Source organism: Lampris incognitus, chromosome 13 (assembly GCF_029633865.1).
Source record: "Lampris incognitus isolate fLamInc1 chromosome 13, fLamInc1.hap2, whole genome shotgun sequence".
NCBI classification, from domain to species: Eukaryota; Metazoa; Chordata; class Actinopteri; order Lampriformes; family Lampridae; genus Lampris; species Lampris incognitus.
Genome location: NC_079223.1, coordinates 25568209 through 25586434, shown reverse-complemented (window position 1 = coordinate 25586434; position 18226 = coordinate 25568209). Strand labels below are relative to the sequence as shown.

The following is an 18226-nucleotide window of genomic DNA, read 5'->3' as shown; positions in this document are numbered from 1 at the left end:
AATGGGTCAGATAACCTGCCTCTCTAAGGAAATGTCATTTTTAGCTTAAACTAACCAATCTAGAATAACTGAATAACTGCTGACCATATAACTTTGTTACCTCTTTGTCATATTATGCAAATGTGTTCGGAAATTGGTTCAAGTGTCATCTCAGCAGTTTTGTGGTCGTATAGCAACTACTACTACTACTACTACTACTACTACTACTTTCGTCTGCTCCCGTTAGGGGTCGCCACAGCGGATCATCTGTTTCCACCTCTTCTTGTCCTCTTCCTCTGTCACACCAGCCACCTGCATTTCCTCCCTCACCAAATCCATAAAATAGCAACTGAAAGGCTTAATTAAAAATGACTTTGTTGAGGCAGGCATTAGACAGTTTGCGTTAGCTCACTAATTCCACTAGGGGGCGGCAATATGACCTGGTATACATCAGAGACAGTACCCTCAGCGGTCAGTTGGGGGAAAACGCACACTCCCTCTACTGTTGATTTAACAAATTCGTAGCCACCTTCTCTCCAAAACCAAAATAAATGCAAAGTTTGTATCAGTCAGGTTTTAAATAACTTAGTTTTATATTTTAATTAACTTTTTTTTTCAATGATCTTGGCACAGGGCTTCCAGGACTTGATGGTGAGAAAGGCCAAAGAGGTAAAATAAGTTATATATAGTTATTTAAGATTATAAGGCTTATATAATACCCATAAATAAAATGAATCAAGTATTGTTGCATGTTAATAATTACATAAATGTAATTAATATCTGTTTGTAATTTATTTCTGTTTGACTCCAGGTGACCAGGGGTCAGCTGGGCCACCTGGCATCAGAGGTCCTCCTGGGCCTCCTGGAGAAGCCAGTCTTTCAGGTAAAACACAAGATAGACATTGTTTTAATGGGGTATAATCGTTAGTTACATTGATATTATTATCAATGGAAATTGTTGAAAAAACTATGTCAAGGCTGGTAATGTTGTAGGGGTGGAGCTGGACTCTTGGCAGCGGTTTCTAAGAGGAGGATGCCGTTGAAGTTATGTGCCATAATGCACAATATCTCCCACCCATTCCATGACGTGCTGGTCGGGCACAGGAGTACTTTTACTGATAGACTCATTCTGCCGAAATACACTACAGAGTGCCACAGGAGGTCATTCCTGCCTGTGGCCATCAAACTTTACAACTCCTCTCTCAGAGTGTCAGACACTCCGAGTCAGTAGCCATTAGGCCGGCCCTTTGACTTATTTTATCCTGTCGGTGTTTGTTTGTGCTGTTTGTTTCATGCTGCAGTAATATAGTATAGACAGGGTGTTATATGCTGGAGCATAGTGCACATATGTTTACATATTATTATCTTATTTCTATTTCTTATTTTATCTTCTATTTCTGTTTATTTCTATTTTCTTGTTATCCTGTATCTTGTTATTTTTTTCTTTACTAGAGCGTGACTGTCTGTAATAGGACCCAACTTCCCCTCAGGGATTAATAAAGTATTCTGATTCTGATTGTTTCTCTCACTAGGAGCACCTGGGCTTCAAGGACCACCAGGTACAGACTAAATTTTGTATTGTAATAGTGTTCTGCCCAATGCACTTGTTTGAAATTCTCAGTTTTGATTCTGCCACTGACGCTGAACATGCTCACATTTCTTGGTTTTAGGAATACCAGGGAATCCAGGACAACCTGGGGCCAAAGGTAAAGAAATTGCCATTTTCATTGCCTTAAAGCTGCAGTAGGTAACATTGAACATTCAAATGCAAATCCTTCCGCCTCTCTCTCTGCTGCCTCATATCCCTCCGCTAAGTCCCTCCCACCAAATGACCTCCGCATCGCTTCTCAGTCCCTTACACCGGTGTACAACCAGGAAATGTCAAAACGAGACTCATGAAACTTGTATCGTAGTTGATAATATATCCATGTGAAAAAATGTATTTTTTCAGCAAATCACTTACACTAATATTATTCATGTGAAGCAGCCATTTTGAGTTGGTCTGGTTGATTTTTAGGGTTAGGGCTACAACCACAAGTGACCGGTGGGGCAGGGTGGATGCGAATTGATCACATACACACACATCTGCATTTGTAGAACAGCCAATAGGAACGTCCTCTCTCTGAAATGACCTCTGATTGGCTAAAATCTTCTGTCCTGGGCTAGATTTCTTAAATCCCGAATACAGAGTCAAGAGGAGGTGCAGAAATCTAGTTTTCTCCAAAACCATTTGAATTACAATATGCTGAAAGGTCATTATGGAATTTTTGCCAATGACAGCATAAACAATTGTCTACCCCAGCTTTAATGACACCATTCCTGAGCATGTTGGCCAAGAACACCTTGAAATGGACACGCCTTGTGAAGTAAGATGAGTTTATGCTGTTAATTTGATACTCTGTGGCTGTTGCAGTACTGTATTTGTCTATCGCTTTTAGGTGAAACCGGTGCACCAGGAAGAGTCATTAATGCAGGTAAGAGGACATACTAAAGCTTGCAGAATTCGATATGTTTTTGTAAACTGCTTCTGATAATATAATTTGAGGATATCTGGATAGCTGATCATCATCATCATGAATTTCTAGCTGGTTCCAGCTCTGTGGGCATCCCTGGACCACCTGGGCCTGCTGGATCTCCAGGGCCCGCTGGACCTCCAGGCTTATCAGGTATGACCACCGACTAAGAATAACCAGATGTGGTACTTGGCTCATACGTTGCACCTTAACCCTGAATGATTGCACCCTAACAGAATTATCTTACTTATTATTTCACACTGTAGGCAGTGATAAGATTCTTAATGTTTTAAGTCGTGTATCTTGGAAAAATGCACAAGTAAACATGAGATTATCTAATGTGTTTTCCTACCTCCTCAGGCCCTATTGGCCCAGCTGGTCTGCCTGGCCAATCTGGTATGTTGTCACACTTTGCCAAAGCCCAGGAAAACATTTTGACTTGTATATGTACGTGGCTTTCCAAGTTTCTAACATGAGGCGTTTTGTGTTAATTCACAGGTCCTAAAGGGGACAGGGGAGAAAAAGGTGACCAAGGTGAAGCAGGAATATCAGCGAGGACTTCTGAGACTGTTAGCTCATCCAGATCTGAAAGTAAGTGCTTCTTCTGACAGCTTTGAATCACTAATCACATTAGTCATGTTTTCATCCAACTTTCAAATAAAGTGAATAACTAAATGTCACAAAAAAATAATGCAAGTTAAGACGAGTTTCCAGCATAAAACACTGAACGCAGACCTTCATGTCTTATGTCGTATGTCTATACTTTGACACCCACAAGATTCTCTCTCTACCAAGAACCGATTCATATCGGAGATGTTTTTACTCCTCTTCTGGTTCAGCTGATGGCCACATGAGTCCAGGGCTTAGCCCACACATTAGACTTTGGTTTACATATTTATTTATTTTTTATCAAATTTTAATATGTAGCGTTACTTTGGTAATTAATTGCTGTGTCCCATCTAATTTTGCATTTGTGCTTTTCCACTTATATCTGTTACCCATATGAAGTTAAGATTAAGAAGCAGATGATCGTATGATTAAATTCTAGTCACATTTACTTTTTTATTTTGCAAATGTGTTTCCTTTGCTACCCATCTCATTTTTTAAATTTATTTTTTACTGAATAAAAGTTTTATCCACCTCAGGCGGATGTAAAAACTTTTAAGGCAATTTTCAGGATTTTATTGGATATTTGCTGTTTCTATCAAGCCATTTTTATTTAAAAAGGACAAAATCTAGGGTGTCATTTGGTGGCGTGGTCGTCTATTCCGTTGCTTACCAACACAAGGATTGCTGGTTCAAATCCCCGTGGTACCTCCGGCTTGGTCGGGCGTCCCTACAGACACAATTGGCCATGTCTGCGGGAGGGAAGCCAGATGTGGGTATGTGTCCTGGTCGCTGCACTAGCGCCTCCTCTGGTCGGTCGGGGCACCTGCTCAGGGGGGTGAGCGTGATCCTCCCATGCGCTATGTCCCCTTGGTGAAACTCCTCACTGTCAGGTAAAAAGAAGTGGCTGGCGGCTCCACATGTATCGAAAGGAGATGTGGTAGTCTGCAGCCCTCCCCGGATCAGCAGAGCTGGTGGAGCAGTGACCGGGAGAGTTCTGAAGAGTGGGGTAATTGGACGGGTACAATTGGGGAGAAAAAGAGGGGGGGAAAAAGGGACAAAATCTATATAAAGCACAGATGGAAATGCGGTTACACTCGATTTTTGGGGAGAACCCTGCTGTCATGTCAATGATGTAACATTATATATATACTGCAGATGAAAATCTTATGAAGAAAAACATAGGTAACAGTTATGAAGCCTTCATTTTTTCCCACCAGCATTCGTGGCTATCTACAGACCCTAATGACAAAATGCAGATCATAACGTGTCTTTACTGTGTCTTGGTTTTCCTCCAGGACAATTTGGTGCTGCTGGGATTACAGGACCACCCGGACCACCGGGACCTCCTGGGCCTCCTGGACGTGCAGGTAACCTGTTAAGCACACAGCAGCCTACATTGCGGTGTACCATGTTTAATATTTTATTTAAGTGGAGAAGTCTCTGACCATCATGGACACTGTTCTCAGTGGAGCTCACCACGGACTACTTCTTAGTATTACATGCTAGAGTGTGTTATTGACTATCACAAATTGTTTTACATCAGGAGATTCAAGACCAGGACCTCCAGGACCCCGGGGTCCTCCAGGTGAGCCAGGTAAGAGTTTGAGTGCAGAATCTGTTCTGAATACTGATACTTTGGCTGAGGTGTGTGTGTCCCACAGTATTACGTTGGGTTTACACAGCATGTGGAACAGCCACAGAGTGCATTTTACATGGACAGTAGCAGCTTCTTTACACAAGGCGCTGAGCGGGCATGGAGTATTGACGCTGGCATGTCTCGCTATGTGTAACAACCTGAAACGACAAAGCATCTCTTTTCATGTTGTGAATTCAGTGACAACACCATTTTCATTTGGAAAGGGATTTTATTGGAGATCAGACATTTATTCTCTACTGTTAATTTACATTGATGCTCTTATAGGAAATAAACAGTCAATAGCCACAAGGAGACACAAGTATAGACCACTAGATGATATGGTATGAAGCCTGGGCCTATGTGGTTCCAAGATACAATGCATTTATGTTTACAAACTACATTTCCCCAATGTATTTTAGTGAAAGCCATACACGGCGCACAGAAAAAAAAGAGACTGGATGCGGAAACTATACTTAACTTCACACGTATTCCACATGGGATCACAGATGGAGTAAACACCAATCTACCAACATGGGCGCCAAGTGGGAGTGAATTATGCTTCATGGCCATTCCACAGCCTTTCCGCATACTATGTAAACATGGCCTTATAGATAACATGTGATACAGGCTCTTATCTTTTTTCACGTTCCTTGTTATCTCTGTTTTTCAGGATATGGTAGACCAGGGCCAAAAGGAGATAAAGGAGAACCAGGAAGCTTTTTACCCGGCTCAGGTATATTCAAATCCAAACTATTTCCTTTTGTGAATTAGTAATAGGGATCCAACGCACAGCTCGCCTTAATAGAAACCTCTGACACATTTTTTTTCTTTGACTGTTCTTCTTATAGGAACATACTTTGCCGGACCCCCTGGACCTCCTGGATCACCTGGACAGAAGGGAGCAACAGGTGAACATACTCTAGTTAACTGGTTTGACCTCTTTTACCAAATGGAAATGAATTTGCTTTCTTTCAGTTTCACTGATACTTATGACATCTCTATCACCCCATTAGGCTCCCCTGGACCAAGAGGCTACCAAGGTCATTTTCCATGATTTTCTTTGCTTGAAACACTTCTAATATGATATTTTTATTTTCCACTACCAATTCTTTAATATGTATTTGTGCTCAGATTGTAGTGACTTTTGCTTACGAGTTAACATACTGTGACCTATATTTTTCACTGAAGTTAGTCATAAACCATCATCTGAACAAACCATTTTAATACCGAAAATCATGACCTCATCATCTCGTCTCAGGTGAAGCAGGACAGCCCGGTTTGCCAGGCCCCACTGGGAGACCAGGAGGCTCTGACAGAGGTCAGTCCATCCTTCTCATACCTACGGTTGTAAACCAAACTTGGGTCAACTCTTAAACACTGATTTCTGTTTTGTGGATATACTGTTACAAGGCATCATTAGAATTAAAGAAATCATAGGAAAGGGTTTTCATGTAGTGTCTAAACAGTACCTCCGCCTCCTGCTTTGACCACCATTACTCTGTATGGCAAGCTATTTCATGAAGAAGCAAAAACAAATCAAAACAGAAAAAAACAAAAAGAAAACATTCGAAAATTGGATGTGCATTACAGTGATAGAAGAGGTTAGAGTGACCCAACGGAAACAGTCCAAATACAGGACAAACAGCAAGATTTTGTGAGGCAGTACGGCAGAGATTTATATTGTCTACTTTTTACAGGTTATCAACACGAAAAGGTAATGAATTTTGATATACGAATGTGTATCAGACATAATTAGACACATTAATAATCCTCCTGCAGTTACGCTCTTGTCCACTATCTGTACATGGCAAGATATAATATGCTTGAACAGCAGATTGGAAAATAAATTGTTAGGCATGACCAACAGTAAATAATGAGAGCGGTCTTTGACGATGTGCCTCGTTAATGTTTTTTGACTGAAGAGCACATTAATTTACAGAGGATAATAATCAGTGGTTGATTAATGTTCAAATGGTGAAACGTGTACTTTCCAATATGCTTTAAAATGCGGGATGTAGGGGCGTCTGGGTGGCGTGGTGGTCTATTCCGTTGCCTACCAACACGGGGCTCGCCGGTTGGAATCCCTGTGTTACCTCCGGCTTGGTTGGGTGTCCTACAGACACATTTGGCCGTGTCTGCGGGTGGGAAGCCGGATATGGGTATGTGTCCTGGTCGCTGCACTAGCGCCTCCTCTGGTCGGTCAGGGTGCCTGTTTGGGGGCGGGGACTGGGGGGAATAGCATGATCCTCCCATGTGCTATGTCCCCCCAGTGAAACTCCTCACTGTCAGGTGAAAAGAAGCGGCTGGGGACTCCATATGTATCGGAGGAGATGTGTGGTAGTCTGCAGCCCTCCCTGGATCGGCGGAGGGGGTGGAGCAGCAACCGGAACGGCTCAGAGGAGTGGGGTAATTGGCCAAGTACAATTGGGGAGAAAAGGGGGTGAAAAAAATTGCAAGAAAAAAAAAGGCGGGATATCTCAATATGTGGGATGCGGGACAAAGGGTCAAAATGCTGTGCCGTACGATGTATTGTAAAGTGATATATCAGATCACCCTTGGTTGGGGTGATAGGGTAAAAAAAATGGGAAAAATGCATTAACTCTTAACATACAGTGTGTAGGGAGGATGAGGTAATATGTTCAGCACTAATGACATAGAGTTGAACGATGGTCGCAATCTGATGATGCACATAATGAAGATTTCAGCCGCTGGAAAAAACTGAGTCAGATTGATATTACAGTAATACTAGCTACACTGTACTAATACTAGCTAAACTAGCTAATATTTGCTACCTAGTACCATTGATAGCTAATACTATCAGTTAGCATTTTAAAAAACATTGTGTTTTAGTGTGCCATTACTGCATAATCCACAAGATCATTTTGGCCAACATCGGTTTGGTATCAAGGAGTACCCCTGTGGTGTGGCGAGGCTTATCACACAAACATTATCTTTTTTTCAGTTTTGTCCTATGGCGGAAGCCAACAAGGGCTACCTGGACCACCAGGACCACCAGGTCTACCAGGGCCTGCTGGACCAGAGGGCCGCAAAGGTAAACCTGTCAATGTATGGGAGGATTTGGTTAACAAACGGTGGATCTGGAACAATCCACTAATATTCATTAGGAGAATGAACCATTCGTAGTCGTTTTTGTGGTGTGTCTGCTGTCTCTATTGTGGGATGATTTCCATTGTTTGTGTGCATCATGTGTAAAAGATTTACATGGTTATTTTATTCTTTTCTAAGGGGACACTGGAGCTTCTGGTGCTCCTGGTATTCCTGGCTCTTCAAGAGGTATAGGAACCCAACAACTATCACTATTAATAGTAATCCATATGGCTCACGATAATACGGCGTACATTAAAGTTTTACCGTCTTGTTCATTATTTTCATTTCTTCATTTTCCATCAGGCTCAGTATCAGTCACCTCAGGACGTCCTGGTCCTGCTGGTCCTCCTGGCCCTCCGGGTCAACCAGGTCAACCGGGCTCCTTCTCTTCCTCAAGCGAGATGCGCCAGTACATCACTGATTATCTAAGTAAGAGTCTTCCTTTCTATGTAATAACCTCCCTCAAGCCAAACCCACATGCTTGACAGAGCTAGATTTGTGAGAGAGAGCATGACAATATGTACATGTTTTTTATTGTCTTCTGCAGGTAGAAGCAGGCAGTCTGGGATTCCTGGCCCTCCAGGCCCACCTGGTCCTCCAGGAACCCCTGGATCCTTCTCTGGTTCTCTCGAAGACATATCCTCTCGCATCATTGCCTACTTACAACGTAAGTCATTCCCCAAGGTTTTCTATTATCAAACAGTAGTTTATGAAGTATTAATATGTAATTCGTACATGCACTGATGAAAGCTAGATGAAAGGTACAAAAATATATTGTCTTACACGCTTCAGAAGGCCCAATTGGCTGTTTGGGGACTAAATGGGCATTTTAGAGATCTGCCTACACATCAGTAGTAAAAACAATGTAAAATGCTCATATTTTGACGTTATTTTATTTCATCCAGTTTGAGGGAGCAACTGGCAGATTTATGGCAATAGCTCCACAGGCTCAAGAGACAAAGCCAAAGGAAGTTATTTTCATTCAAGTAATGATTTCTGTTTTAGGCTGAGATACAATTTAATATACTATACTGTATTGTGAGCTTCTGCAACTCCATTTCAGTACAAGTTAACATAAATCTGACACTTCAGATTGGGGATGTCCTCTAATGTGTTAAAGTTAGGCAAAGCGTACTCTATTAACAGTGGTTTGATGTTTTAGAATCACGTTCAGGGTTCAGTATTGGGGCTCAGGGTCCCCCAGGACCACCTGGCGCCCCTGGAATACCTGGCTCTAGCTCTGGGCCCCTATCTGTCAGTGCTCTCATCATCCTGTTACAGCGTAAGTATACTCGTTCAACACATCTCAGCACTTATCCATACTGCATACTGTGTCAAACTGGCCCAAACCTTTGGACACTGCTGTATCAAAAGTTGTCAAGGCATCGAGTGATGTTTAGGAGACCAAGTCACAGATCTAGCTTGAATCATTGTTGTTAGTGTCATATGGCTTTACTCTAGTGTTCATTAAGTCAAGTCATTTTAAGTAAAGTCAGTTTTCGTTTGCCAAGTATGATCACATGATCACGTGGTATGTTGTTTTCAGTTACACATAGTATATGCACACGTATACAGCAGGATAACTAAGTGTACACTAAGAAAGAGATAAGTACAAGGTTGGATTCAAAAACTAAAAGTAAGCATACAAAGTAAAAATATGATAGTAAAAAGTAATAAATATTAAGAAGATACATACGACACTACATGACTTGCCTGGAGGCTGATGTGCTGAATTAATGGATGTCTGTTGGCTTCAATTTGTGTGTTCAGGGGACGATGTCAGGCGATATTTGACAGGCCCACAAGGACCACCAGGCCCGCCAGGGACACCAGGAACATCGGGAGGAAGTGTCACCAACTATAATGTGCAGGAGATAGCCACTTATGTCTTCAGAATCATGAATGGTAAGCACAGGATATCACGTTTATCTGTTTTTTCTGTCACACCTGAATGACAGGTCATTGTGCATCACAAGGTTTATTTTCAGCCCAGAAATATTTCATACCAGAGATAAATGTTTTGTAGAACTAATGCTCAGTTTCACCTTTCAGACTCACAACACTTCCCTAATTGCTGACAGGGAGCCATTTGCAAAAAAATGTTTAATTAATGCCTGTCTCCCTTACTGTTTTAGAGAGGGGAATTACCGGTGGGCAGCCTGGACCACCAGGCCCTCGTGGGCTCCCGGGTCCTCCAGGTCCTGGCCTCTCGACTTCTGTGATTGACTATTCTTCATTGATGAGAAGTAAGACAATGCTGTCTGGCTTTACCTGTTAGCATGCATCGACCTGGTATACTCAACTACAGTACCTGAGGTCACGTGAAGTGAAGATACATAATGAATCAGTTTGGCATCAGTAGATCCACTCAACTTCCAACCTAATATTCAAAGATCAGCTGAGTCTGTATTCTGGGTCACATCTGTACATAAACAGCTGAACTTAAGAAGTCACTTCATAATGAGTAGCTGTGATTAGCTGTAAATGAGTAATAGGGCACCTATAAGCTCTTGAGACACAAATGTTAACAATAACAGATATTGTTTTATAATTTTTAAATCATTTTTGCCAATAGCATTACAAAAAAGATACAAGAAAATGTTATAAGAAAGTGTAATTGGAATATAAACCTAACAATTCTTACCCTGAAGATTTAGGTTAGGTACAAGGTCCTTAATGTTTAAATTTGGGGCAAATCTTTTGGTATAGACAGTCTACCAGACAGTCTGGTATGTACTATTGGGGAGAGGTTAAGTTCAGATAAAAAGGGCATCCGGGTAGTGAAGTGGTCTATTCCGTTGCCTACCAATATGGGGATCGCTGTTCGAATCCCCATGTTACCTCCAGCTTGGTTGGGCGTCCCTACAGACACAATTGGCCGTGTCTGCAGGTGGGAAGTCAGATGTGGGCATGTGTCCTGGTCGCTGCACTAGCACCTCCTCTGGTCGGTTGGGGCGCCTGTTCAGGGGGGAGGGGGAACTGGGGGGAATAGCATGATCCTCCCACATGCTACGTCCCCCTGGTGAAATTCCTCACTGTCAGGTGAAAAGACGTGGCTGGCGACTCCACATGTATTGGAGGAGGCATGTGGTAGTCTGCAGCCTTCCCCTGGGTTGGCAGACGGGGTGGAGCAGCAACCGGGACGGCTCGGAAGAGTGGAGTAATTGGCTGGGTACATCCATCCATCCATCCATTATCCAAACCACCTACCTGCTCTCAGGGTCGCGGGGATGCTGGAGCCTATCCCAGCAGTCACTGGGCAGCAGGCAGGGAGACACCCTGGACAGGCCACCAGGCCATCACAGGGCTGGGTACAACTGAGGAGAAAGGGGGGGGGGTGTTTAGATTAAAAAAAAAAGAAAAAGAGGAACGCCGGTTAATATTTTCAAACTTTACTTATGTTAACAAGAGTGTTGTAAGAGCTTATAAATGCCATATTATTAATTTATTAATCACTTTATACAGCAACTCATTATAAAGCACGACCAAGTTAATTCCAGTCACTCACACAAACACTCGCTCACCCTCCTCCTTGTCACGTCACCTTCCCATCTGCTGTCCTCCATTCCCTCAGACTCCGAGTTTCGTTCGATGATAAGCCGTTCCGTTGGACAGCCCGGCACCCCTGGTACCCCAGGACTGCCTGGCCCACCAGGTCCACCAGGGCCCCCCGGACTTTCCACTTCCACCGTGTATGGGTCAGCAGGCGGTGGCTACAAATTGGAGGATATCCAGCGCTACTTGCAGAGTGAGTTTGACAGAGAGAATGAAGTTAATCTAACGTAATCCTTTGCTGTTTTGTCTTGACTAAGGATGATGGTCTGGTTATTCAAATACATTTTAGCCACAAAAGACAGAAAAAGGAAGTAAATTTACAGAAAAATGTCAGGTGTTGCTCATGTTATCTAATGAACACTGAGATTGACACCTCTCGTAATATATACTACAGATATATGAATATGTATTTTTGTAGCACTATGATGCTGATTATGATGATCCCCATTATCTATCTATCTATCAGCTTCTGGGTTCAGAGGTCTCCCGGGTCCACCGGGTCCACCAGGTCCTCAGGGACCGCCAGGCGGGTCCCAAGGGGTGGTAACCTTCAGTGGAAACTACCCACGGGAGACCATACGTGCAGAACTGCAAGAATATCTCACCAGTGAGTTTTTTTAATCACACTGAAATTGAGTGAAAATTGATGCAATTGTGAAATTGAGTCCATCAAAAATCATACCGATCCAACCATCTGACTACATCTGTCTGATTTACACTTTGCCCCTAAAATATACATCTATCTGCTGAATATTTCTGTGTATACATGCATCGTAAAAGCAAAAATGGTTCTTCAGGAATCATACAACAATGTATTTTCTGACAAAGCAGTGCCCATCTCCCTTGTGTGTGTGTGTGTGTGTTTTCTTTAAAGCTGACACCATTCGACGTACTATGATGGGACAACCAGGGCCACCAGGACCAATTGGACCAAGGGGTCACAAAGGAGATCGCGGAGAGCCAGGTTATGTCCACAGCTACAGTCAGAGCCAAAGCTTCCCTCAGGGTGACTCTCGACGTGATGCCCGATACAACTCTGACCAACAACAGATTGACGTTGGCAAGTTGACTGAGACGCTGGACTACTCCAACGTTGCCCTGAAAGTTAGCGACTACATCAAGAGTGAGTAGATTACGGCTTCTGACTGAGAGCGAAAAAAAAATCCTACTTGAAATAAAAATGCAGGGACAAAGATCAACCCACATGTCTCCTGGCCTTAATGTGTTTCTTAACATGACTTTAAAAACTTGGGTAGTGTTGTCTTTTAGTAGTGCCAAACAAACTGCTCTGTGTATCATCATATTTCATCACACCGTATCATCTTTCATCACATTTCTCTCTGACCGTTTGGAAATGTGATCTGTCAAGAGCCTTGCTTTTCTTTCACCTAGATTTGAGACTTGTTCATGCTCACATCAGAACCAACTTGGTTAAATCATACAATAGAAATAACACACGTCAAGTCCTGATATAGGGTGGATCATTCTCACACTAAAACCGAACTCTTCATGCTTCGCTGTATAAGTGAATGAGTGCTTTTGTTAACAGGAAACATTTTAAAGAACTGGTTAAGCTATAGAGTAGTGGTCTCATGTGCAGTCAAAAGCTACGTGTACACATGTTTTTCAGTCCAGACAAACACTAAAGCAGCTGTTTGGCTAAAATGCAAACCATCATGTGCATGACACGATGGCACATATTTGAAGGACCAGTGTGATTTGGAGATGGACTGAACTGAGCTAGCCAATGGTACAAGAGTACAATTTCTATTTTACACTCTTCTGACATATCTCCAGACCAGGGCCTGCTGCAGGACTACCTGGTTGAAGGAGGCTGGGGGGGACGTGTGAGAGCGGTGCAAGGACCCCCCGGACCGCCCGGCCCCCCTGGACCCCCTGGCTACAGCCGCGTCATCGGCTCCTACGGCAATGTCACAGCTGACCTCATGGAGTTCTTCAGAAGTGAGGATAAGAGCTTTTTTTCCCCTCACCTGTGAAGTTCAACTCTAAATTGCTGAATCCTTAACAAATCTGTGTTTTTCCTCTCAGCCTATGGTACCATCCCTGGCCCAGCAGGAAGACCTGGTCCAAAGGGGGAGAGAGGCTACCCAGGACCCAAAGGAGACAAAGGTAGTGTGATTCGCAATGCTCTTGAGTAAACTGGTCATCCTCTTTTCCAGACAGTCATAATTTTTAGGATTATTAGAAATGTGGAGTGATGGACGTGAGCAATCTGACTCCGTTTTTGGACACAGGAGATCATGGGCCCCCTGGTGCACCGGGCTTACCAGGGATCCACACTATCCAGTCTCACAGAGTGGAGAAGAGGGATACAGGTAAAGTTCAGTTTATCAAACACAACAGTTATGGGATATTTAACGTGTACATATTCAACATGAATGTAACATTTAAAGCACTCATAACATGACACTTTACCATCTAATATTTTTTTTCCCCTTCAGGCAAGGCCGAGGTTGGTCGTCGTCAGAATCACCGTCGTCGCATCAACGGTGTCTAAGGTGTTAAAAGAAGCTACCTATTTTACTACTGGGTCATTTTAGCTGTCATTTCCACTTCCACATCTCTGTCTGCAAGTGCTAAATAGTAGTGCATGGGTGATTAGTTCATTTGTCCTGTTTTATGTAGTTAAGTAAGCAAGAGTGGTCGGTATGGGAAAATTAAATTTGGCATGAAAAACCATCAGTCTCTTCAAAATTGTTGAAGTTGAGGTATGGCTTTGGCTGCTGGTCAGTGTTTTATAGGGACACGTATGACTTAAAAATAGGTTTGTGGGTGTACGATGTTTACTGTGCATAGCGGGTATCAAGGCTTTTTTTCCTCCAGGGGCAGTTTGTGGAAAAATATTGATTTTGAAGCAATAATTGGCAATGGCTGAAACTTTGACTTTTTTTTTTAAAATGTTTTTTGCTGCTTTTATAGTGTTTTAAGCATATTTTGTTGGTTGTTCAAGAACCACCTATCAGGGCTATACTGTATTGAGGAATAGAAGTATTACACCTAACGTTCAATGTTAAACCAAGATTTGCATTTTTAATATGATACTCCATGACTGCTTCATACTACACCAGTGATGTCGCATTTATCCACTTAACTCGTGTGTGGTTCAGCTATAGCAACCACCAGTTCCTCATCCCAATTCATATTTATGAACATTTCTGAAAACACTATTTTTTAATGAGTGGTATATTGTTTTATTAACTGGACATTTCCTAATCAAAATGACTATTTTGTGGTAAGGCACTTTGGGTAGGGGTTCCTGGTTTATCTGGGAGGGGTTTCCTCTGGATTGCATTCTTCACCAGCGATTTAAACTTCTAACCAAGCTGTTGGTGACGTTACTAGGGTGGAACTTAAATATTAACCAGGAAATGACTGGTTGAAATGTTTATTTTTGTATGACACGGCACTGAAATTGACATTTTCTTAATACCTTTTTTTAAAAAGTTGAGAAGAAATTATAAGAAATATGGAATAATTTGTTCCTGGATTATATTTTACATTCCTGAACTATTGAGTTTTGGTCAACTTGTAATGACCTTCAAAAGACATTCAAATAAATTATTTTTGAAATTATGGGTCTTGACATATATTTGATATCGTTCCTAAATTGTTTGCAACAGCAGGTGCTGTCAACCAGCTTTTGAGACAATCAAAACCAACATATGCATAAAAAGAGGCCGATGTACAGTTAATATTTTATTTACAACAAAAATGACCATTTATTGATAAAACTTAAATACATTTTATTTGACCTCAAAAATGTATATAGGATTATTCAATGTGGTAGGATGACAATTCATCAACCCATCAAAAGGCTGCACCATAACAAAAAAAAATAATAATAAAAGGCTTGCTTTAAAATCAACGGGGTCTATGGTGTACTTCATGAACAAAGTTTGTGATATTCCCAATAAAAATCCAGCATTCAAGACCGTTTTGTCAAATCCTTGTAAGAAAACTGCATTCACCGAGTGCTAATACACATCAGCATACTTCGATTCTGGCACGCATAAAATATGACATGCACTAATGATATGTTGTAACAAAATCCTGCATCTGTTCTCTTGAAACAGGCCTCCAAGCCACCAACACTTGTGTTCCTATCATAAAAATACACCAAACGGACACACTTTCGAGTTCATACACTCGGGAGTGAAGACAGCATAGTAGCACACCTTTCAAAACACCACGGTGCCATATCACGGCCTCATAAAGAGGGCTGAATCAGTAAAAGTGGTTACAGCATTGATATACTATGTATACATATTTAGAAAACTAAATGTCCTATAATAGCAAGGGCATATTTGAAACGAACATTTTAATTCCAAGTTGAAAAAAAAAGAAAGAAAAAGCATGCAAAACATAAACAATTCAGTCAATTTCGGGAATAGGCTTGGGTGAGACAAAGGTGACTGGAAAGAGGAACTCTGATAATTCTTCCTCACTGTCAGTGTCCTGACAGTATACTACTGCATATTTTCAGCTCACGTGGCTAATAAACAGTGCAAATTAACAGCTTTACATTCCTTCAGTATCAGGTTATGTTCTGTTACCCCCACACAGTACTTCCTAGGAAACCATGTGTCTCTAATGTTTAGTCATCCATGTGAAAGTTGTTCAACTCGGGGGGAAGATCGAATGATTCGATGAACAAAAAAGCACACGAGTATTTAAACTTCTATTTAGTCGACAATTCCAACAAACAGAAGAAATACATCAATCTCTGATAATGTGATGGAGGCGATTGTGTGATGTGGGGTACAGCTTTCAAATAGAAGTGTGAGTTTTAGATTTTTTCCCCCCCATCTGTTCAACTCAAGATTGTAATATTCTCCATTTATGTTGAGCACAGCATATAACTTCACTTCAAAAGACACATACAAATAACAATTTACTCAGCGCATCATTTGCAAGACATTACATTCTATTTTATTCAAAATACAGAGCATTATCATCTCACTGGGGCACTGTAAGGTATATTGACCCCCAAGATGAAATGGGCACAGAGAAGACCACAAAATCACGAGAATGGCCCTTGAAGTACAGACTTTTCTGGAGCTTCTTGAATCCCAAAATTCTCTCAGCCGAACCAACTGTGCCCCCCTTGTTCACTCAAACATGATCTAAGAATTGGCTCAAGTACCACCTCATGAGAAATTATCAAAGCAATGCTTTATATCATTTAATGATGCACCTGCTATTTAAGTGCAACATATACACTTTAAGGGTACACCGTAGTTACTGCAAGCCTTAGAAAACAGGCCTTAGCCTTGAGGAAAAGAAAATCATTAACTTAGGCACTAGAGATCATTCATTCTTTAGTAGGCTGTGCTTTCAAGTCTTTTGATAACCCTTACTTGACTTAGCCTCCCATTACAGAGATGTAAAATTCGAACATGCTTAGAAAAGTGCAACTGTCCCTTGGACAACATTTCCCAACAAACCAAGAGAGGAGTGATGAAGCAAGGGGAGGGAGTGTCTCTGTGTACATTGAATACTTGAAATATAACAGTGCAGTCAATGACATGTTTACTATTACTAATGATGATCGGGCAAAACATCTACAGTTCCAAAAGAGTTGTATAGAAGCACAACCATTTTTTTTAAAAACTTGACTGCTCTGTTGTAAAGCCTGACAAAACGCTATGGGCCCGAGTTGTGCATGTTGGGGATGGGGTAAAACTTAGAGACTCGACTTTGGGTGGTGGGGTTAAGGCATTCAGACTCGCCGCTCATCTTAAAGAAGACTTCCTGCTCTTGGAGCTTCCGGGTGAACTCCTCCTCCAAAGCCTGCAGGGGGCAGCGGAAATACACAACTCAAATTTGGTAGAAGCGCTTATCCCGAGGATGATCAAGACAACTCAACAGGAGTACTGATTGAGAATCATTTCGACTTTTTTTTTTATTATCACAACTTGATATATCAACAGTGTTTGGCTACGCAAGCTCTGCAATGGTTGGGAGCTTAATGAAGACCCTGGTATGATTGGAGGGATTTAGTGCGAGTGTCGACATTACTTCTTCTAAGTAAAGAACAAACGCTGTGAGGATACATGAGAAGATATGCATTTTACCTTCTTCCTGGGCCTGAGGTTCTCTCTCCACTCCTTTATCTCTTGGCTGTGTTCCTCGTCCAACTCCTTCAGCTTCTGGGTCTCATGCTCGATCAATAGGTGGCACTTTTCGTTCTGAAATAAACAATACCAGTTATTCCAAGGCACTTGCAGAAATAATAAAAACACATTTTTCCCATAGTGTGTTGGTTTTGCAACTGAATTTCAAGTTTCTTTTCCAAGCACTTTGTGACTGCTATGACCCCGAACCTTGAGGTCTTTCCATTGGTTGCTTGTGTTTTTGGTGATTATGGCATTTAAGATATCTGTTGCAGATTTTACACCATTTTGATAATAGTTGTCCCTATATTTTCAAAGTTATATCCAACGGTGAACAATCCTAAATTCATCCTACCCTTAGTCAGTGTTCCTATCACGCTCATTTTACTATTCTCCAATGTGGCAATATCCACACCCTTTAGTCAGCTAACACAAGTTATAAGTGCAAGTTTCTGGAGGTCAGGAAACTTCCAAGAAGCCAACAGTAAGGCCTTCAGTATGCTGTTGAAGGATACTAACATGATGTAAGAATATATGACCGGATCACAAACAACAGCAAATGCAAGAGAAAAACTGAGTCCAAGTCATTCTCTCACAACAGCAAAGGGAAAAACCCCATCAGCTGTCAGTTGAGGGTGAAGATGAGAACATTGCCAATCAATACTGCTCGACAATTGTTAATTTGGCATTAA

General features: G+C 41.8%; 2 protein-coding genes across 4 annotated transcripts in view; one reads left to right on the top strand and one right to left on the bottom strand.

The window, feature by feature from the left end:
* The window catches only part of col17a1b (collagen, type XVII, alpha 1b), a 34509-nt gene extending 19227 nt beyond the window's left edge, over positions 1-15282 (top strand). Inside the window, 28 exon segments of the mRNA XM_056292292.1 lie at positions 613-648; positions 791-862; positions 1512-1538; positions 1650-1685; positions 2418-2453; positions 2565-2645; positions 2853-2888; positions 2991-3083; positions 4397-4468; positions 4645-4695; positions 5408-5470; positions 5586-5645; positions 5751-5777; positions 5996-6055; positions 7700-7789; positions 7984-8031; positions 8149-8274; positions 8393-8512; positions 9008-9127; positions 9616-9750; positions 9981-10091; positions 11420-11593; positions 11867-12007; positions 12275-12523; positions 13198-13362; positions 13450-13530; positions 13656-13736; positions 13863-15282. Of these exon segments, the coding sequence (XP_056148267.1) occupies positions 613-648; positions 791-862; positions 1512-1538; positions 1650-1685; positions 2418-2453; positions 2565-2645; positions 2853-2888; positions 2991-3083; positions 4397-4468; positions 4645-4695; positions 5408-5470; positions 5586-5645; positions 5751-5777; positions 5996-6055; positions 7700-7789; positions 7984-8031; positions 8149-8274; positions 8393-8512; positions 9008-9127; positions 9616-9750; positions 9981-10091; positions 11420-11593; positions 11867-12007; positions 12275-12523; positions 13198-13362; positions 13450-13530; positions 13656-13736; positions 13863-13918 (2447 nt within the window). The 3' untranslated portion in view covers positions 13919-15282.
* A 138-nt stretch (positions 15283-15420) lies between these two features.
* Positions 15421-18226, bottom strand: part of slka (STE20-like kinase a) — a 52651-nt gene continuing 49845 nt past the window's right edge. For all 3 annotated transcript variants that reach the window (XM_056292293.1, XM_056292294.1, XM_056292295.1), the window contains 2 exons: positions 17496-17609; positions 15421-17211 (listed from right to left, as the gene is read on the bottom strand). In XM_056292293.1, coding sequence (XP_056148268.1) covers positions 17065-17211; positions 17496-17609 — 261 coding nt within the window. In that variant the 3' untranslated portion in view covers positions 15421-17064. The remainder of the gene's footprint in view (positions 17212-17495; positions 17610-18226) is intronic.